Here is a 19,462-nt window from a genome sequence, read left to right on the forward strand (position 1 = left end):
ACGTACCATGCTGAATATCTGTTTTACGGTTGATGTAATTAACGGAAGATTTACACCTGATTTCCTTCTTAACAGTATATCGTTCAATGTATCAAAAAGAGGTACCCGCAACTTTGAACTGCTTCACATAGAATACTTGCGAACGAACTTTAAAAACAACGATCCGCTTCGCCGACTTTCTACTGAATTCAATAAATTCTATAAATATCTCGATTTGTCAGAAGAGAAACATTGTTATTAAATACTTAAGATATTAACAAACCATATGCATATATTGCAATATATTAGTGTTAGTCTGTAAGGTTTATTCCATAGATGAAAATACAAAAAAACAAGTATATACGGCCGTAAGTTCGGCCAGGCCGAAGCTTATGTACCCTCCATCATGGATTGCGTAGAAACTTCTTCTAAACACTGCCATCCAGAATCGAATTACTTAAGTTGCGGTAACGCTTGCCGATGGCAAGGTATCTTAAAACCTCCTAACACCATCTTCTAAATTGTATATAAGTCCAAACGTGGTATATGTTAAATCAAAAAAGATCGATCCAATACGTATATAATTCAGTTTGACAAAGTAGACATAAAATTTTTACAAAATTTTCTACAGAAATAAAATTTTAATTTGAACCGGATCGGATGAATTTTGCTCCTCCAAGAGGCTCCGGAGGTCAAATCTGGAAAACGTTTTATATGGGGGCTATGGACCAATTTGACCGATATGGACCAATTCTGCCACGGTTGTTAAAGATCATATACTAACACCATGTTCCAAATTACAACCGGATTGGATGAAATTTGCTTCTCTTGGAGACTTCGCAAGCCAAATCTGGGGATCGGTTTATATGGGGGCTATATATAATTATGAACCGATGTGGACCAATTTTTGCATGGTTGTTAGAGACCATATACCAATATCATGTACCAAATTTCAGCCGGATCGGATGAAATTTGCTTCTCTTTGAGGCTTCGAAAGCCAAATCTGGGGATCGGTTTATATGGGGGCTATATATAATTATGGACCGATGTGGACCAATTTTTGCACGGTTGTTAGAGACCATATACCAACACCATATACCAAATTTCAGCCGGATCGGATGAAATTTCAGAATTTCACCACGACCCAGAATATATATACTTTATGGGGTCTTAGAGCAATATTTCGATGTGTTACAAACGGAATGACAAAGTTAATATACCTCCATCCTATGATGGAGGGTATAAAAATTTTGTGTGTACCTTGAAGGATAAGCAGATGTGATTATTACTGGCTGGTTGTTGACAAAAATTTCTGCTGAAATATTTTCAATTGATGAAGCATTTTTATACCCTTCACCACTACTGTGGTACAGGGTATAATAAGTTTGTGCATTTGTATGTAACGCCAAGAAGGAAAAGTCTGAGACCCATCGTTTAGTATACCGATCGTCTTAGAATTAAATTCTGAGTCCGATTCTCCTAAAATTTGGTATGGGGTCCTGTTTCGGCTCAAAGACGATCCCTATTGATTTTGGAAAATATCGGTTCAGATTTAGATATAGCTGCCATATATATTTTTCACCGATCTGGTCATAATTGGCGTGTATATCAACCGATCTTCCTCAAATTCCGTACATCCGAATATTTTATGAGTCTCGAAAAACTTGCAAAATATCAGAAAAATCGGTTCAGATTTAGATATAGCTCCCATATATAGCTTTCGCCAGATTTACACTCATATGACCACAGAGGCCAATTTTTAACTCCGATTTAGTTGAAATTTTGCACAGGGAGTAGAATTAGCATTGTAGCCATGCGTGCCAAATTTGGTTGAAATCGGTTCAGATTTAGATATTTCGCCCATATATAGCTTTCGCCCGATTTACACTCATATGACCACAGAGGCCAATTTTTAACTCCGATTTAGTTGAAATTTTGCACAGGGAGTAGAATTAGAATTGTAGCCATGCGTGCCAAATTTGGTTGAAATCGGTTCAGATTTAGATATATCTCCCATATATACCTTTCGCCCGATTTACACTCATATGACCGCAGAGGCCAATTTTTAACTCCGATTTAGTTGAAATTTTACACAGGGAGTAGAATTAGCATTGTTACTATGCGTGCCAAATTTGGTTGAAATCGGTTCAGATTTGAATATATCTCCCATATATAGCTTTCGCCCGATTTACACTCATTTGCCCACAGAGGCCAATTTTTTGCTCCGATTTAGTTGAAATTTTTCACAGGGAGTAGAATTAGCATTGTAACTATGCGTGCCAAATTTGGTTGAAATCGGTTCAGATTTGGATATATCTGCCATATATAGCTTTCGCCCGATTTACACTCATATGACCACAGAGGCCAATTTTTAACTCCGATTTAGTTTAAATTTTGCACTGGGAATAGAATTAGCATTGTTGCTATGCGTGCCAAATTTGGTTGAAATCGGTTCAGATTTAGATATAGCTCCCATATATATGTTTTTCTGATTTCGACAAAAATGGTCAAAATACCAACATTTTCCTTGTAAAATCGCCACTGCTTAGTCGAAAAGTTGTAAAAATGACTCTAATTTTCCTAAACTTCTAATACATATACATCGAGCGATAAATCATAAATAAACTTTTGCGAAGTTTCCTTAAAATTGCTTCAGATTTAAATGTTTCCCATATTTTTTTACTAAAATTGTGTTCCACCCTAGTGCAGACTTAAATTTTGAGTCTATAGATTTTGTAGAAGTCTATTAAATTCTGTCCAGATCGAGTGATATTTAAACGTACGTATTTGGGACAAACCTTTGTATACAGCACCCAACACATTTGACGGATGTGATATGGTATCGAAAATTTAGATCTACTAAGTGGTGCAGGGTATAATATAGTCGGCCCCGCCCGACTTTAGACTTTCCTTACTTGTTTAAATATGAAATTTATGTCGCCTTGCATCCTGAATTCCAATCTTTTATAAAAGAGAAATATAACTTACCATGGTTTATTATCAACATTTATTAATTTTTAACAAATAAAATATATATAAATATTTTTGGTAATATATATATTTTAATATCAACATTTGTGGTATTTGTTATACTTTGTTTGTTATATGCATTACATTTTGTTTTTGTCATATACATAGATTCTTAAAGTACTAAATTAATAAATAGTAATAAATTAATTAAATAGAGCGATCTCTATTCAGACTAAATTATTTAAAAATTAAAAATCTTTAAATAGTTGATAATCACTTTGGTCTACTGCCTGTGCGGGTTTCCAATCACTCTCGGGATAATCATCGAAATTGCTTGTATCGCCATCGAATTGAACCTCAGGTATAATAGGCGCCTAAAAATACAAAACAATTGAAACATAATCACATGAATGCTATAAAAAATATAATTAAATGTTCATAATAGTTTTTTTTGTTTGGTTTTGCTCATAATCATAAAATAATAATAAGCATACGGAAGATATAAACAGATTGGTATTTGTGTGTTTTTTTTAGGAATTCATATTAAAGAAATTAACAATTTCAGATACTAAAAATAATCCGCAATGGGTTAAGACATATCAGGGGAATATGCAAAAAGACAACTTGCATCATGATCATCATTCCCAGGTTGGCTGAATAGACCACAAAATGTATTTGTAATTAAATAAAACATATTTAATTTGTTTATTTTTATGGTCATTAATCGCTATATAAAATTTGAAAACATATTCGATGTTATGAACGAATTTCGTGAAACATAAGCCAAAAATAATGGGCAAAGGAAATAGTTTTGCATTGAAATCCATCGAATTCGATTCTTTTTATATACTGTTAGAGAAATATGTTTTTCATATGTTCCGATATAAACAAAATGTGTTTCGGGCAGAATTTTTAAACACAATATGTTTAAGTGCAAACATGTAATGTTCCTAAACTAACACTAAATGTTTGGGACACATATGTTAATATGTTGGAAATTATTTTTTTTGGGGGCATGAATGTTTCATAAAAATAATATGAGTGAATGTAAACACATATAAATTTACAAATTTCGAGTAAACATATATTTGTTGTGATATTTTATTCAGAGAGCGACAGAGAGAAAGAAATAGAGATGGAAACCGGGAGGGATGATGAAAGATATCAACGTAACACAGCGAGAGAATCAAAGGAGAGCAATTTCTGTGAAACCGCTTGTATGTTGTTTCGGAAATCTGTTTTATGATAGGGCCAAAAATTTGATATGCTTAAGTCTAAATATTATTTAATTTGAATATTAGAATGAGTATTCGGAGTAAAGAGAATAAACATTCGGAACCAAGAGAATCGACATTTGAAAAACAAACAGCATGTGTTTTCGCCTTGAAAGCAGCATTTTATGTATGTGTGGACATGTGTTTTGTTTATCATTTTGGCATTATGAGCACAATTTTTTTCTTGGTTCGATGAAAGAAATCGGAACGTACGACGAGTAAGTCAAAATATTCAGGCAAAGGAATTTAAAAAAGGTGGAATATATACAAAAATTTCAAAGAGATCTTCATAAAAATAACGAAAGGACACTATACTCTTTTTAGAGTTGGGACAGTAAAATGAAAAAAGGAGGAAATAGTGAAAAATTAAACAGTAAAATCTATAAAAAACAAAGTTTAGTTGCTCTTTATTAATAGGTAGTCCAAGATGAGTTGACGGACACCTTCAAATATAAAAGTTCGAGTTTTGCAGCTAAAACAATTGAAAAAGTTTATTTTCTTTACAATGAATTATTAAAGAAAAGTAAAAGGCAAAACAGGAAATTAAGTACAAAACGACAATACAAATGGTGTTAAATGCTAGTAAAAAATGTTCACGCTTAAATAAATTTATATGTATATTATAAAATTATTTATGTATGTTTATACTTGACTCCACGTTCTTCTTTTGTTAGAGTTTTGAATTCCTTCCAAAATTTTATACCAAAAACAGTTTTTTGTTACAAAATTGTTATTTTTGCAATAAAAAAAACTAATATTTTAACCAAAAGTTCAGTCCATTTCGTTTATATCAAGCACTGTTTCTGACTGTAAATCTTTAATAACCCACATTTCGAAGTTTCTTTATACAAATGTAATATAGTATAAATATAAATGTGTAAATTATAATAATGTAATTTTGCATGGGCTCGTGGGCGCTGCAAACTATGCTATATAAATGTAACTTATAACGATAATTGTCTACTGGTGATTATAACAGCTACGTAGCCCAGTGTATAGTGCGTTGGCTTACAAACTGTATGGTCCTCGGTTCGATTCTCCGTCCAGCACCGATAAAATGAACTCTTTTATAGGAAAAATGAACTACGTCGCACGAAAATTGAACTAAATTTTACTCCACATTTTGAGATTTACCCAAAGGTGTGTTAAAACCAGAAAATTTAAATTCCCTGTTGTACTTTTTAACTGCAGTTCAAGAAATTACAGCCTCTCATAGAAGAAAAAATAAACTAAAAGTTATGAGGAAAATCATTGGCGCCAAGTCATGACCATTTTAAGCATACAGTAGTTCATTCTTACTATTTTTGGGAATCGTACGAAAATTTACTTTTGCTTTAGTTCATATTGAACTTTTGTGTACGGTCATTGAACTTTATACTCACGTTTAGTTAATAAAATTTTTGAGACATACTTAAAAAAAGTAAGATTTCATTAAGCTGTGGAAAATTTCGATAAAAATAATAAAATTTAACTACAAGAAAATAAATTTTTTCCAATAAAAATGAGTTAAATTTAGCGTTAGTTTAACTACGGAAATTTTTTTCTGTGTAGTCAGCTTTATTGAAAGCTCATTATCTGTCAATGAATACACAATCGTGGCGTTTCTAGACATCGAGGGGGCATTCAATAACGTCCATCCGAGCTCTATACTAAATGGACTGGCAACTCTGAATGTTGATCCAGGTATACTTAGGCTGCTAGACGAACTACTAATGAGGAGACGTATTTCGGCCACACTAGGACAAGCAAACATACAAAGGTATGTGAACAGAGGCACTCCCCAAGGAGGAGCATTCTTTGGAATGTTGCTATAAACAACCTTCTGGTTTCCCTAAAAAAAGAAAGGATAAAAGTGGATAAAAGACGATGTGGCTTTAGCAGTTAGGGGAAAATTCCCATCCACAATCAGAGATGTTATACAGAGAGCCCTCCGGATGACTGAGAAATGGGTGAAAGAGAATGGTCTTGGAGTAAATCCTGCAAAGACAGAATTAGTCATGTACTGCAAAGATCGCAAAACTCCCGCGGTTAAGCCAAAATCCTTAGGGGTTATTGAAATTCCCTTTGGTGAGTGTGCAAAATACCTTGGCGTTATTCTGGACAGGAAGCTGAACTTTAAGCTTAATATTGAAGAAAGATCGAGAAAAGCCGCACCACCGTGGTGCAATGGTTAGCATGCCCGCCTTGCATACACAAGGTCGTGGGCTCGATTCCTGCTTCGACCGAACACCAAAAGTTTTTCAGCGGTGGATTATCCTACCTCAGTAATGCTGGTGACATATCTGAGGGTTACAAAGCTCTAAGTGGTTTCTAAGTGGTTTCACTACAATGTGGAACGCCGTTCGGACTCGGCTATAAAAAGGAGGTCCCTTGTCATTGAGCTTAACATGGAATCGGGCAGCACTCAGTGATAAGAGAGAAGTTCACCAATGTGGTATCACAATGGACTGAATAGTCTAAGTGAGCCTGATACATCGGGCTGCCACCTAACCTAACCTAACATACTCGTGCAAAAAGGCAATAGGAAAAAAGTGGGGACTAAAACCGAAAATTGTGTATTGGCTATACACGGCTGTAGTTAGACCTATAATGTTATATGATGTTGTAGTCTGGTGGCCGGCACTTCAGCAACCGACATGTTTAGATAAAGTTCAGCGTATGGCGTGCTTGTGTATCTACGGCGCATGCAGTAAGATATTTTCAGCAGTCAGCTGCAACAACGGCTGTGCGGTTGCGCGAGCTATCGCTGTGGTCGGAAACAATGTACGGTCACAGTTCGGTCCTCAAAATACTGCCAGATGTGCCTAACGTAGTGGATTACACTCTGGCAAAACCACTTTTCGACAAAAAGTTTGAAATTCTAATTCCCAACAGTGAGGCGTGATGTACACAGACCCCGGGGAATAAAAGATATATAGATTTCTATACTGATGGCTCCAAATTGGATGGACAAGTGGGTTTCGGGGTATATTCTAAAGATCTGGAACTTCGAATAGCGAAAAGATTGTCTGATCACTGTAGTGTTTTTCAGGCTAAAATATTAGCAAAAACAAGTATATACGGCCGTAAGTTCGGCCAGGCCGAAGCTTATGTACCCTCCATCATGGATTGCGTAGAAACTTCTTCGAAACACTGCCATCCAGAATCGAATTACTTAAGTTGCGGTAACGCTTGCCGATGGCAAGGTATCTTAAAACCTCCTAACACCATCTTCTAAATTGTATATAAGTCCAAACGTGGTATATGTTAAATCAAAAAAGATCGATCCAATACGTATATAATTCAGTTTGACAAAGTAGACATAAAATTTTTACAAAATTTTCTACAGAAATAAAATTTTAATTTGAACCGGATCGGATGAATTTTGCTCCTCCAAGAGGCTCCGGAGGTCAAATCTGGAGAACGTTTTATATGGGGGCTATGGACCAATTTGACCGATATGGACCAATTCTGCCACGGTTGTTAAAGATCATATACTAACACCATGTTCCAAATTACAACCGGATTGAATGAAATTTGCTTCTCTTGGAGACTTCGCAAGCCAAATCTGGGGATCGGTTTATATGGGGGCTATATATAATTATGAACCGATGTGGACCAATTTTTGCATGGTTGTTAGAGACCATATACCAATATCATGTACCAAATTTCAGGCGGATCGGATGAAATTTGCTTCTCTTTGAGGCTCCGCAACCCAAATCTGGGGATCGGTTTATATGGGCGCTATATATAATTATGGACCGATGTGGACCAATTTTTGTACGGTTGTTAGAGACCATATACCAATACCATGTACCAAATTTCAGCCGGATCGGATGAAATTTGCTTCTCTTTTAGGCTCCGCAAGCCAAATCTGGGGATCGGTTTATATGGGGGCTATATATAATTATGGACCGATGTGGACCAATTTTTGCATGGTTGTTAGAGACCATATACCAACACCATATACCAAATTTCAGCCGGATCGGATGAAATATGCTTCTGTTAGGGGCTCCACAAGCCAAATCTGAGGGTCCCTTTATATGGGGGATATACGTAAAAGTGGACCGATATGGCCCATTTTCAATACCATCCGACCTACATCGATAACAACTACTTGTGCCAAGTTTCAAGTCGATAGCGGACGGACGGACGGACGGACATGCTTAGATCGACTCAGAATTTCACCACGACCCAGAATATATATACTTTATGGGGTCTTAGAGCAATATTTCGATGTGTTACAAACGGAATGACAAAGTTAATATACCCCCATCCTATCATGGAGGGTATAAAAAGAGGTGGCGAATTGGTTGAGAAGTAATGTCCCAGTCAACCTGCAATAAAATCCTTGGACTCTGTGTTCCTTAACTCGAAAACGGCCATCGACTGCCGCAAATCTCTCAACGAGATGGCTGAGCAGTACAATATTCACCTAATATGGGTGCCTGGCCATAGGAACATACCGGGGAACAGCGAAGCAGATGAGTTATCAAGGCTAGGAACTACCTTACATATTCCAGGGGAACTAGATTCTGTTGGTATGTCTTTGGCTACCTGGAAGCTCTTACTGCGTGAGAAGTCTGTCATGATGGCAAATGTTCGATGGGAGAATTGCAAGGGTTGTAACGACACCAAGCAAATATGGTCCCGTTAAAACTTGAACCGCACACTAGATATGCTAGTGTTCTTAAGACGTCAGATATTACTTCTGATATCTGCTGTAACGGGTCGCTGCCTGATAGGCGAATTTGCAAAAACTATTGGTGCGAAGTGTAATGACTATTGTATGAGCTGTCATGATGCGGAGGAAAAGGAATCAATTAAACACCTCTTGTGTGAGTGTCCTGCATTTTGTGTAACACGTAAGCAAATTTTAGGGGCATATAGCTTCAGATTACTGGCGGACCTGGAAAACGTTAACTTAAGCAGTCTGCTAATGTTTTTGGAACAATCTGGTTGGTTCAACAAAAGAAAATAATAGTGAAGATTCAGTGGTTAAAACTAGAAGTGCCCATATGTAATAGGTACTTTTAGCTAAATGTGGTATCACAATGGACTGAATAGTCTAAGTGAGCCTGCTACTTAATCGGGCTGCCACTTTAACCTAACCTAACTTACAAGGAAAGACTTTCACCTGTAAAGTGCCTACACTGAAAATGTTATTAATGGTAGATTTAAATCTGAGTTCCTTCTTAACAGTATCTCATTCAATATACCGTCAAGACCTACTCGAAATTTTGACCTGCTTTGCATTCAGTACATTCGCACAAACTTTGAAAATCACGTTCCTGTTCGGCGATTATGTGAAGAGTTTACTATAAATATTTTGATCTTTCAGAAGATAACTATAATATAAAAAGAAATATAACACTATTATTAAATACTTAGGCATAAGATACCATTTGTAGATATTGTGGTATAGCTTTGTTAGTCTGTAAGGATTACTCCATAGATGAATAAAATTCTTTTTTTTATGTCAATAAATTATTATAATTGTTTATTCAATTAATGTGATGAATCATTTATCGTCTGGTAAATCTAAAATAGTTGAGACTCAGTGAAGACTAGAGCGTCTGAAACCACCAGCAGGCTTTGTCCATTAACGATAATGAGACAGATGCAATATATTTTTGAAACTGATAAGGAATTCCTAAAAAAGACAACATAGACAACTAAAGTACTCATACACAACAGATGTGGAAAGATAGACATTTATTATTCAGATTCTATACGCAATGTCAGAGCGATTATGAACTTGGCACTGTCGCACGACAAATATTGGCAGAGTACTTGTATTATTTTGTTTGTGGGATTTCACAAATGTTATTTTCGGCGTTTGGTTTTGCTTGTCTTTGGTTTTAAATATTAAGTATACTATATTTATATTTAGTGGATTCCTCGTGTTTGATTTAATTAAAACCATATTTGAGTTTATAAACTATCATTGTGGTTTTTAGATCTTTAATCGCAATGTGGTGTGGATTACAAAATACTTTGATCTGGTTGAAAATGTGCTTACCAGAAATATTGATTTTATGCCTCATAATGTAAACACCTGCCGAGTCGATTTAACCTTTGGTCTCCGTCTGTCTGTTCAGCGTTCGCAATACTTCACCGTTCTGCATGGTATTATTATTTTTATAAAGAGATCTACTTCATCTATATGTATCACACTAAAGACCTCGACCGAATAAAGAAAGAAAGCAATAGTATTCGGCCGAAGCCGAATATTTTTCTAAACTTTCTAATTAAAGAAGTTTGGAGTATTTGAGTTCAATATTTGCATATTTTATTGAAAATATTTTTTTTTTTGCATAATAAACAATGTCTGGTAACGTTTTTGTACAACTATATATGTTATATCTTTTATAGTCTGTTTAGCATTCAAAATTCAGTACTTTAGTAATCCATTGATATAACAGGTTGGTTGATAAGTCCCCGGTCTAACAAAGAAAAACACATTTTTTGTCAAAATTCGTTTTTATTATTCAATATAGTTCCCTTCAAGAGCGATACAACGATTATAACGACCTTCCAATTTTTTTATACCATTTTGGTAGTACTCCTTCGTTTTGCCTCAAAAAAGGCCTCAGTTTCGGCGATCACGTCTTCATTGCAGCCAAATTTTTTTCTTGCGAGCAGGAACAAGAAAAAGTCGCTGGTGGCCAGATCTGAAGAATACGGTGGGTGGGGAAGCAATTCAAAGCCCAATTCATGAATTTTTTCCATCGTTCTCAATGACTTGTGGCACGGTGCGTTGTCTTGGTGGAACAACACTTTTTTCTTCTTCATATGGGGCCGTTTTGCCGCGATTTCGACCTTCAAACGCTCCAATAACGCCATATAATAGTCACTGTTGATGGTTTTTCCCTTCTCATCCCAAAAAACAGAAGACATTACTTTGCCAGTGGACTTTTGAGTCTTTCCACGCTTCGGAGACGGTTCACCGGTCGCTGTCCACTCAGCCGACTGTCGATTGGACTCAGGAGTGTAGTGATGGAGCCAAGTTTCATCCATTGTCACATATCGACGGAAAAACTCGGGTGTATTACGAGTTAACAGCTGCAAACACCGCTCAGAATCATCAACACGTTGTTGTTTTTGGTCAAGTGTGAGCTCGCGCGGCACCCATTTTGCACAGAGCTTCCGCATATCCAAATATTGATGAATGATATGACCAACACGTTCCTTTGATATCTTTAAGGCCTCTGCTATCTCGATCAACTTCATTTTAGAGTCATTCAAAATCATTTTGTGGATTTTTTTTGATGTTTTCGTTAACCACCTCTTTCGGTCGTCCACTGCATTCACCGTCCTCCGTGCTCATTTCACCACGCTTGAATTTTGCATACCAATCAATTATTGTTGATTTCCCTGGGGCAGAGTCCGGAAACTCATTATCAAGCCAAGTTTTTGCTTCCACCGTATTTTTCCCCTTCAGAAAACAGTATTTTATCAAAACACGAAATTGCTTTTTTTTCCATTTTTTTCACAATAGCAAAAGTTGCTTCACAAAAGACGCTCTAACTCACAAACTGATTGACTTACAGACGTCAAATTTTGACACGAATCATTTGAAGGTTGGTACTATATACAAATAATATGCATTTAATACTAGCGACGCCATCTATTTGTCAGACCGGGGACTTATCAGCCAACCTGTTATAAACGCTTTTTTGTACATTTTCTCCACTCCATGGTCGGCTGCACTGAACATTTGTTCTCTAGACACACATGTCGGTAGAGCTCTTAAATAATTTATTGACGCTGTTCTTAAATATTGAAAAAGAGAACTCTTCCAATATTCAAATATCGTACCGTTACATAGCCAGAGAATGAAGCTGGCCATTTTTTGTCGGCGGCGGCTAACACTAAATATTTGTTTTGTTTTCCGATATAAATTTGTATATTCGACGGCAGACAATTGTCGATTATAAAATTAATTTTAAGTTATCCGAATTGTAATGGGATTAGTTGTACAACCGATCTTAAAATCATATTTATATTTCATTCAAATTTTCTGAGCTAAATTTTTGCAAAATTATTATAGCCACTTTATAAAGATTGATTGTGGGTAAAAGGTTCATGTTGACAAAAAATACAATAATTACACTACTTTACAAAAAAGTTTTTTTTGTATAAACTTGTAATACTCCATACAAAATACTTTGCTCCAAAACGAAATTTTAAAGAAACGAAACCCGAATTTATCACAACCGATAGAATGATTTTCTCAAATCAAATTTTAGTTAGCTTTGAAAGGTAATTTTTTTGAACCTGCGTTTCTTATTTTTTCTTTCATACTAATAAAGAACATCTCGAGAAGCAATTAGAATGTTATTCCTTGGTGTCGTATTACGATAATATCACAAAAATTTGAATTGAACTTTCGACGCTTTATGTTCAATGGCGTTTGTGGCTGAGTGTGCTAAGGCCACTGGTCGGAGCGAAAAAATTTTCAAATTGTAAAAATTAGATAATAGGAAAATAATTGTGTAATAAAACATATGGATGAAAAAAAAAAGTGAAATTAGTTGAAAAAAAGATTTTTTTTCGTTTTTTTTTTTTTTTAATTTCTTCATTCAAATTAACTTCCAGGGCACAACTTCTAAAGCAATGCAAAGGATCCAAATAGGGAGTACTCCCGTCCTTGGACAATCACATATAAAATTCATTGAAGATGATCCAAGTTTGCACTACTTCTGGATCACAGATTAATTGGCAGTCAATTAAACAATTTCAATTTAATTAATTAAAAATTAGTTGATTCTATTACTTTGTATGATTGATTTTTATTTCAGTTAAACAATTTGTTGATTCAATTAAATTTTTAATTTTTAAAAAAATAAAACTCAAGATTTCAATTGGAAAACTTTTCGTGAATGTTTTTTCTGTGTTCGTTAAAGCCGTATGTCTTTGAACTAAAACAAATTTTTCTTAAAGTAAAGAAATACATTTTTGATTTAAGGAAATCCTTTAATTAACTGAAATATTAATCTTTCGATTTAAGATAAAAACGTTACAAAAATAGGCTAATACTTATTTTAATGATTTTATATATTTTGTTTAAAGGACGATAAAATGCTTGTACGTGAATAACATTATTAACATACCGCAAAAAGAGAATGAAAATTCCATAAATGAGATCTGTATTAACTTATCTAGAAAAGAAAAGTATAAACTTTATGACAAGTGATTTAGCGATTGCAACTAATGTGTTTTATTTTCTTGTATGGGCAAAAGAAGTCTTTGTTTGTTTAAAATATCATTCCTACACTCTTAGAAATATATGTTTTTCATATGTTCCGATATAAACAAAATGTGTTTCGGGCACAATTTTAAAACACAATATATTTAAGTGCAAACATGCAATGTTCCTAAACTAACACTAAATGTTTGGGACATCTATGTTAATATGTTAGAATATATTATGTTTGGGGCATGAATGTTTCATAAAAATCATATGTGTGAATGCAAACATGTATAAATTTACAAATTTCGACTAAACATACATATGTTGTGATATTTTATTCAACGCAACAGAGAGAGTATAGAGAAAGAAATAGAGATGGAAACCGGGAGAGTTGACAAAAGATATCAACATAACACAGCGAAAGAATCAAAAGAGAACAATTTCTGTGAAACCGCTTGTATGTTGTTTCAGAAAACTGTTTTATGATAAGGCAAAAAATTTGATATGCTTAAGTTTAAATATTATTTAATTTGAATAAAGAGAATGGACATTCGGAACCAAGAGAATAGACATTTGAAAAAAAGCCTGTGTTTTCGCCTTGAGAGCAGCATTTTCTGTATGTGTGGACATGTGTTTTGTTTATCATTTTGGCATTATGGGCACAATTTTTTTCTTGGTTCGTTAAAAGAAATGAGGGGTCTTCATAAAAATAACGAAAGGGCACTATACTCTTTTTAGAGTTGGGACAGTAAAATGAAATAAGGAGGAAATAGTGAAAAATTACACAGTAAAATGTATAAAAACAAAGTTTAGTTCCTCTTTATTAATAAGTAGTCCAAGAGGAGTTGACGACCACCTTCAAATATAAAAGCGGGCATTAAGTTCGAGTTTTGCAGCTAAAACAATTTAAAAATTTTATTTTCTTTAAAATGAATTATTAAAAAAAATAAAAGGCATTTTAGACCGATGGTGTTAAATGCTAGTAAAAAACTGCTCACGCCTAAATAAATTTATATTTATATTATAAAATTATTTATGTATGTTTATACTCGACTCCACGGTCTTCTTTTGTAAGTTTTTGAATTCCTTCCAAATTTTAAAGTTTTGTACCAAAAACAGTTTTTTTGTTACAAAATTGTTATTTTTGCAATAAAAAATAATATTTTATCCAAAAATCAGTCAAATTCGTTTATATCAAGCACTGTTAATGACTATAAATCTTTAATAACCCACATTTCGAAGTTTTATTATAAAAATTTAATATAGTATAAATTAGAGGTGTGCGCGTGAGGGAGTTTTCACGCACGCTCACGCACGCTCACAAATTCAAAATGTCATTCACGCACAATCACGCACGCCTGTTTTAGAATTGCTCACACTCACGCACGCTCACGAATGAATTCGTAACATTCACGCACGATCACGCACGCCCGTTTTTGAATTGCTCACACTCACGCACGCTCACGAATGAATTCGTAACATTCACGCACGATCACTCACGCCCGGTTTGGAATTGCTCACACTCACGCACGCTCACGAATGAATTCGTAACATTCACGCACGAAGGTTTTTATTGATTCACGCTCACTCACGTTCACGAACCAAAATCCTGCAAAGATAAACACTCACGATTGCAGAATAGTGACTACCGCACGCTCACGACGGGATATATCAACTCACGCACGTTCACGAACAACAAACTTATTCACGCACACTCACGCTTCGAAAAAAAACTACTCACGCACGTTCACGAACAATGAAACGTACTTCCACACACTCACGAAAAAAAAAACATAAAAAAACTATTCACGCTATTCACGCACGATGTAAAATGCAACTCACGCACGTTCACGACTATTATACTTACAAAACAAACGAAAAAATGTAATTCACGAATGAGTACGAACTTAAAAACTTACTCACTCTCGCTCGTGATACAAATGATATACCCACACAAATTCGCCAAAATATTTCTAATTAAAAATCTGAAGTTGAAAACGTACTCAATTAAAAAATTAACAGATACAATTAACATTTTAATCAAATCAAAATATAAATTCAATTAAAATTTGGATTGATTTTGGCCGAAAAACTGAATTAATTTTTAATTGAGTCAATCAATGATTTATAGTGTTATTGTTTACTTATTTTATTTTTTATTATATTATAATTACATATATTATAATTATACTATATAGAATTATTTTTTTTACATCTAAGCCAAAATTTAATGAACCAATGAAACCAATTATTTCCGAAAATTATTAATTTTTTATTTGGAAGTATGTTTTCAATTTAAAAATGTTCAATCATTATTATACCCTTCACCACTACTGTGGTACAGGGTATAATAAGTTTGTGCATTTGTATGTAACGCCAAGAAGGAAAAGTCTGAGACCCATCGTTTAGTATACCGATCGTCTTAGAATTAAATTCTAAGTCGATTTAGCGATGTCTGTCTGTCCGTCTGTCTGTCTGTTGTTCAGATTTAGATATAGCTGCCATATATATTTTTCACCGATCTGGTCATAATTGGCGTGGTTCAGATTTAGATATAGCTGCCATATATATTTTTCACCGATCTGGTCATAATTGGCGTGTATATCAACCGATCTTCCTCAAATTCCGTACATCCGAATATTTTATGAGTCTCGAAAAACTTGCCAAATATCAGCCAAATCGGTTCAGATTTAGATATAGCTCCCATATATAGCTTTCACCCGAATTACACTTATTTTCCCACAGAGGCCAATTTTTTGCTCCGATTTAGTTGAAATTTTGCATAGGGAGTAGAATTAGCATTGTAACTATGCGTGCCAAATTTGGTTGAAATCGGTTCAGATTTAGATATAGCTCCCATATATAGCTTTCGCCCGATATGAACTTATATGGCCCCAGAAGCCAGAGTTTTACCCCACTTTGCTTAACATTTTGCACAAGAAGAACGTGAATTTCATCGTGAGTGTGAATTTTTCGTGAATGTGAGTTTCTTCGTGAGCGTGAATTTTCTCGTGAGCGTGAATTTTTCGTGAACGTGAATTTTTTCGTGAATGTGAAAGTCATCGTGAGTGTGAAGTTTTCGTGAATGTGAATTTCTTCGTGAACGTGAATTTCTTCGTGAGCGTGAATTTTGTCGTGAGCGTGAATTGTTCGTGAATGTGAATTTTTTCGTGAACGTGAATTTTGTCGTGAGCGTGATTTTGAAAAAAAATTACTCACGCACATTCACGAACAGAATTTGATGTTCACGCACGATCACGCACGACACATTTTTGTTCAGTCCCATTCACGCACATTCACGTGATTTGGTCAAAATTTCATTCACGAATCACGTGACTCACGCGTGAATCACGCGTGTCACGAAAATTTCGTGTCACGCGCACACCTCTAGTATAAATATAAATGTGTAAATTAAACAAAAAAAAAAAAACAACAAAAAAGTGTTCGGTCGGAGCAGGGATTGAACCCACGACCCTTTGCATGCAAGGCAGACATGCTAGCCACTGCTCCACGTGGCAAACAAATGTATGTTTCTGTTAAATAATGTTATGTTTGCATGGGCTCGTGGGCGCTGCAAACTATGCTATATAAATGTAACTTATAACGATAATTATCTGCTGGTGACCATAACAGCTACGTAGCCCAGTGGATAGTGTGTTGGCTTACAAACTGTATGGTACTCGGTTCGATTCTCCGTGCAGGCGAAAGGTAAAATTAAAAAAAAATAAAAAAGTGAATAATTTCTTCAACATTATTTGTATTACAGAAAAAGGTGCCAAGAATTAAAATATTTCGTGGAAGTGAAAATAACGAGTATGTTAGGGAATGAGCACAATCGTCTTTGGGAAAAATTCTTCCAAGCATATAATATTTTTGGGCTCAAAATGCTTCCAAACATATAATATGTTCACATAAAACAAATATGTTAATGTTTCGGCAGTATCCAATAATATATGTGCTTCCTGCAAAATATGTTTGGAACATATGTTAAAGAGGCGATTTTTTTTGAGGGTGTATCAGTATAATTTTACAAAATTCATAGACTTCATATTGGCCAATTTTCCACAATTTTACATTACCATAATAGTACAAATCGTCATCGTAGGCTCAAATGTTATGTCATAATCCTTTATGCCGAATTGTGACCGGCATAGTCCTCTTGTTTTTTATAAGGTAAGTGTGCATTGTCTTTTATTAGACAGATTTGGGATTGATTTTCTCTTACGAAATAAATTTGACCTATGTTTGTGTAATAAAATAATTTAAGAATTTTAAACAAATATAAATGCCTTCGCTCGTTCGCCCGAAATATATAAACATTCGATTATCGTTGAATCATAAAAATTGAATTTGTGTAATGAATAAATGCTTTGTAAAATTGAAATGATTAATTTTCCATTGAATGGCGAATATCGTATTAGACCATAACGAGCAAATTGCATCGTTCATTAAATAGTTTGTCTGCTGCCAAAATTCCAAGCAATAAGGTGTATCCAGTCGCCAATAAGAATGATTTTCTTATTTATTTTTTTCTCGGAAATTTCTCCTTTGTTTATTTCAGTTAAATCATATTCTATTCAATATTCAATAATTTGAAAATATTTTTAAACTTTTTATAATTTGGCTATATTTCTCATCACTCGTCCATTTAAAGCGTACAGAGATCCCACACCCCTTCTCATAATCAGTTTTGCCACAACATTTTATGAGATGCCTAATTTTATATTAGCATCTGTGTGTGGGGGGAGAAAGAGGGCAGTGGGTGTGGGGCGTGTACTTACGTGGGTCGGTGGATTCACGTATGCGAATAAACGAAATACAAAAAAAGCAATAAAACAGCATATAATGAGGAAAACACCTTTCAAAACAAAAAAATACAAGAATATAAATATACACATAAATAGAGCGGAGTGCGCTAATATTTCCCAATTAGAAGATATGAAAATGGAAAATATTCATTTTTAATTTATTACCGTCATTTCAATAATAAACACTAATATGAAATAGCTATATTGGTCTATAGGATTTGTTTAAGGATATATGTTTGAACGAATTTATTACCCATCAAACAAATTGGAAGGTCTTCCACGAGTATTGCACTCCAAGTACTTCCTTGGTCTATTAAATTTTTTGCACTTATTGTGAACAAATCGTAGAATTATTTTAAAGCTTTTATACTCTTGTACTTTAGGGTAGAGGATATACGGTCGAATTAGTGTCTTTTTTCATATGTTCCGGTATAAAAAATATTTGTTTCGGACTAAGTTTTTTTGACACATTGGCCATAAGTGTAAACATATAATGTCCATAAATTACCCATCAAAAAAAGCGTCGCCAAAAAAGTAATGAAAATGTTCTTTTTGGATCCGGAAGTGGTGCAAAATTGACGTAGAAGCGATGAATTTAACATGGGCTTGTCATAGGACGGAAGTTCTCCATTTCAACAGCCGTTGCACTGAATTTGCATCACTTTTTTATGTGTGATCCGAATTCAATGTTTTGGATGTAAATTAAAAAATTCTGTGATAATTTGGAAAATAAATAATTTTTATATCTTTTTATAATTTTGAATGGATTCTAACGCTTGTCGGAAAGGTTTGACCTCAAATATTTTCAAAAAATCATAATTTTTTCGGATTGGATTTAGCATTTTTTTCAACAAAATTTAAATGATTTGTACCATTTTATAAATTCTTTCTCTGTTTATAACCTATTTAAAACAAAAAAGTTAAAATTACCTATTAAAAGTAAGAAAAAACCAAGTTATAAAACATTGAATTAAAAGAACTTCCTGGGTTGTTAAAATAAAGAACATCATTGGGAGTGCATCTTCTGGAAGTGCTTTTAAAGTTGTGCCTTTGGAAGAACTTCCAAATTTTTTTACTGGGTAGTATTATCTGTAGTATTATCATGGATGAAAAAGCGATCGCCGGCGATATCATGTGTTATCGAGTTAGTGTTACAGTTGGTTGGTAGAATTCTACCAAAAATGGTAGATCTTTTACTGTTTGGTAGATTGGCAGAATTCTTGGTATTTTTGTAAATTTTACAAAACATTCTCCTA

General features: G+C 34.4%; 1 protein-coding gene across 6 annotated transcripts in view; it reads right to left on the reverse strand.

Moving 5' to 3' along the window:
- Window positions 1-3,019: 3,019 nt before the first annotated feature.
- Pka-C3 (Protein kinase, cAMP-dependent, catalytic subunit 3) overlaps window positions 3,020-19,462 on the reverse strand; it is a 172,177-nt gene continuing 155,734 nt past the window's right edge. For all 6 annotated transcript variants that reach the window (XM_075303393.1, XM_075303392.1, XM_075303391.1 and 3 more), the window contains one exon: window positions 3,020-3,323. In XM_075303393.1, the coding sequence (XP_075159508.1) occupies window positions 3,198-3,323 (126 nt within the window). In that variant the 3' untranslated portion in view covers window positions 3,020-3,197. The remainder of the gene's footprint in view (window positions 3,324-19,462) is intronic.

The sequence above is a fragment of the Haematobia irritans genome, chromosome 4 (genome assembly GCF_050003625.1).
Source record: "Haematobia irritans isolate KBUSLIRL chromosome 4, ASM5000362v1, whole genome shotgun sequence".
In the NCBI taxonomy this organism is placed as follows: Eukaryota; Metazoa; Arthropoda; class Insecta; order Diptera; family Muscidae; genus Haematobia; species Haematobia irritans.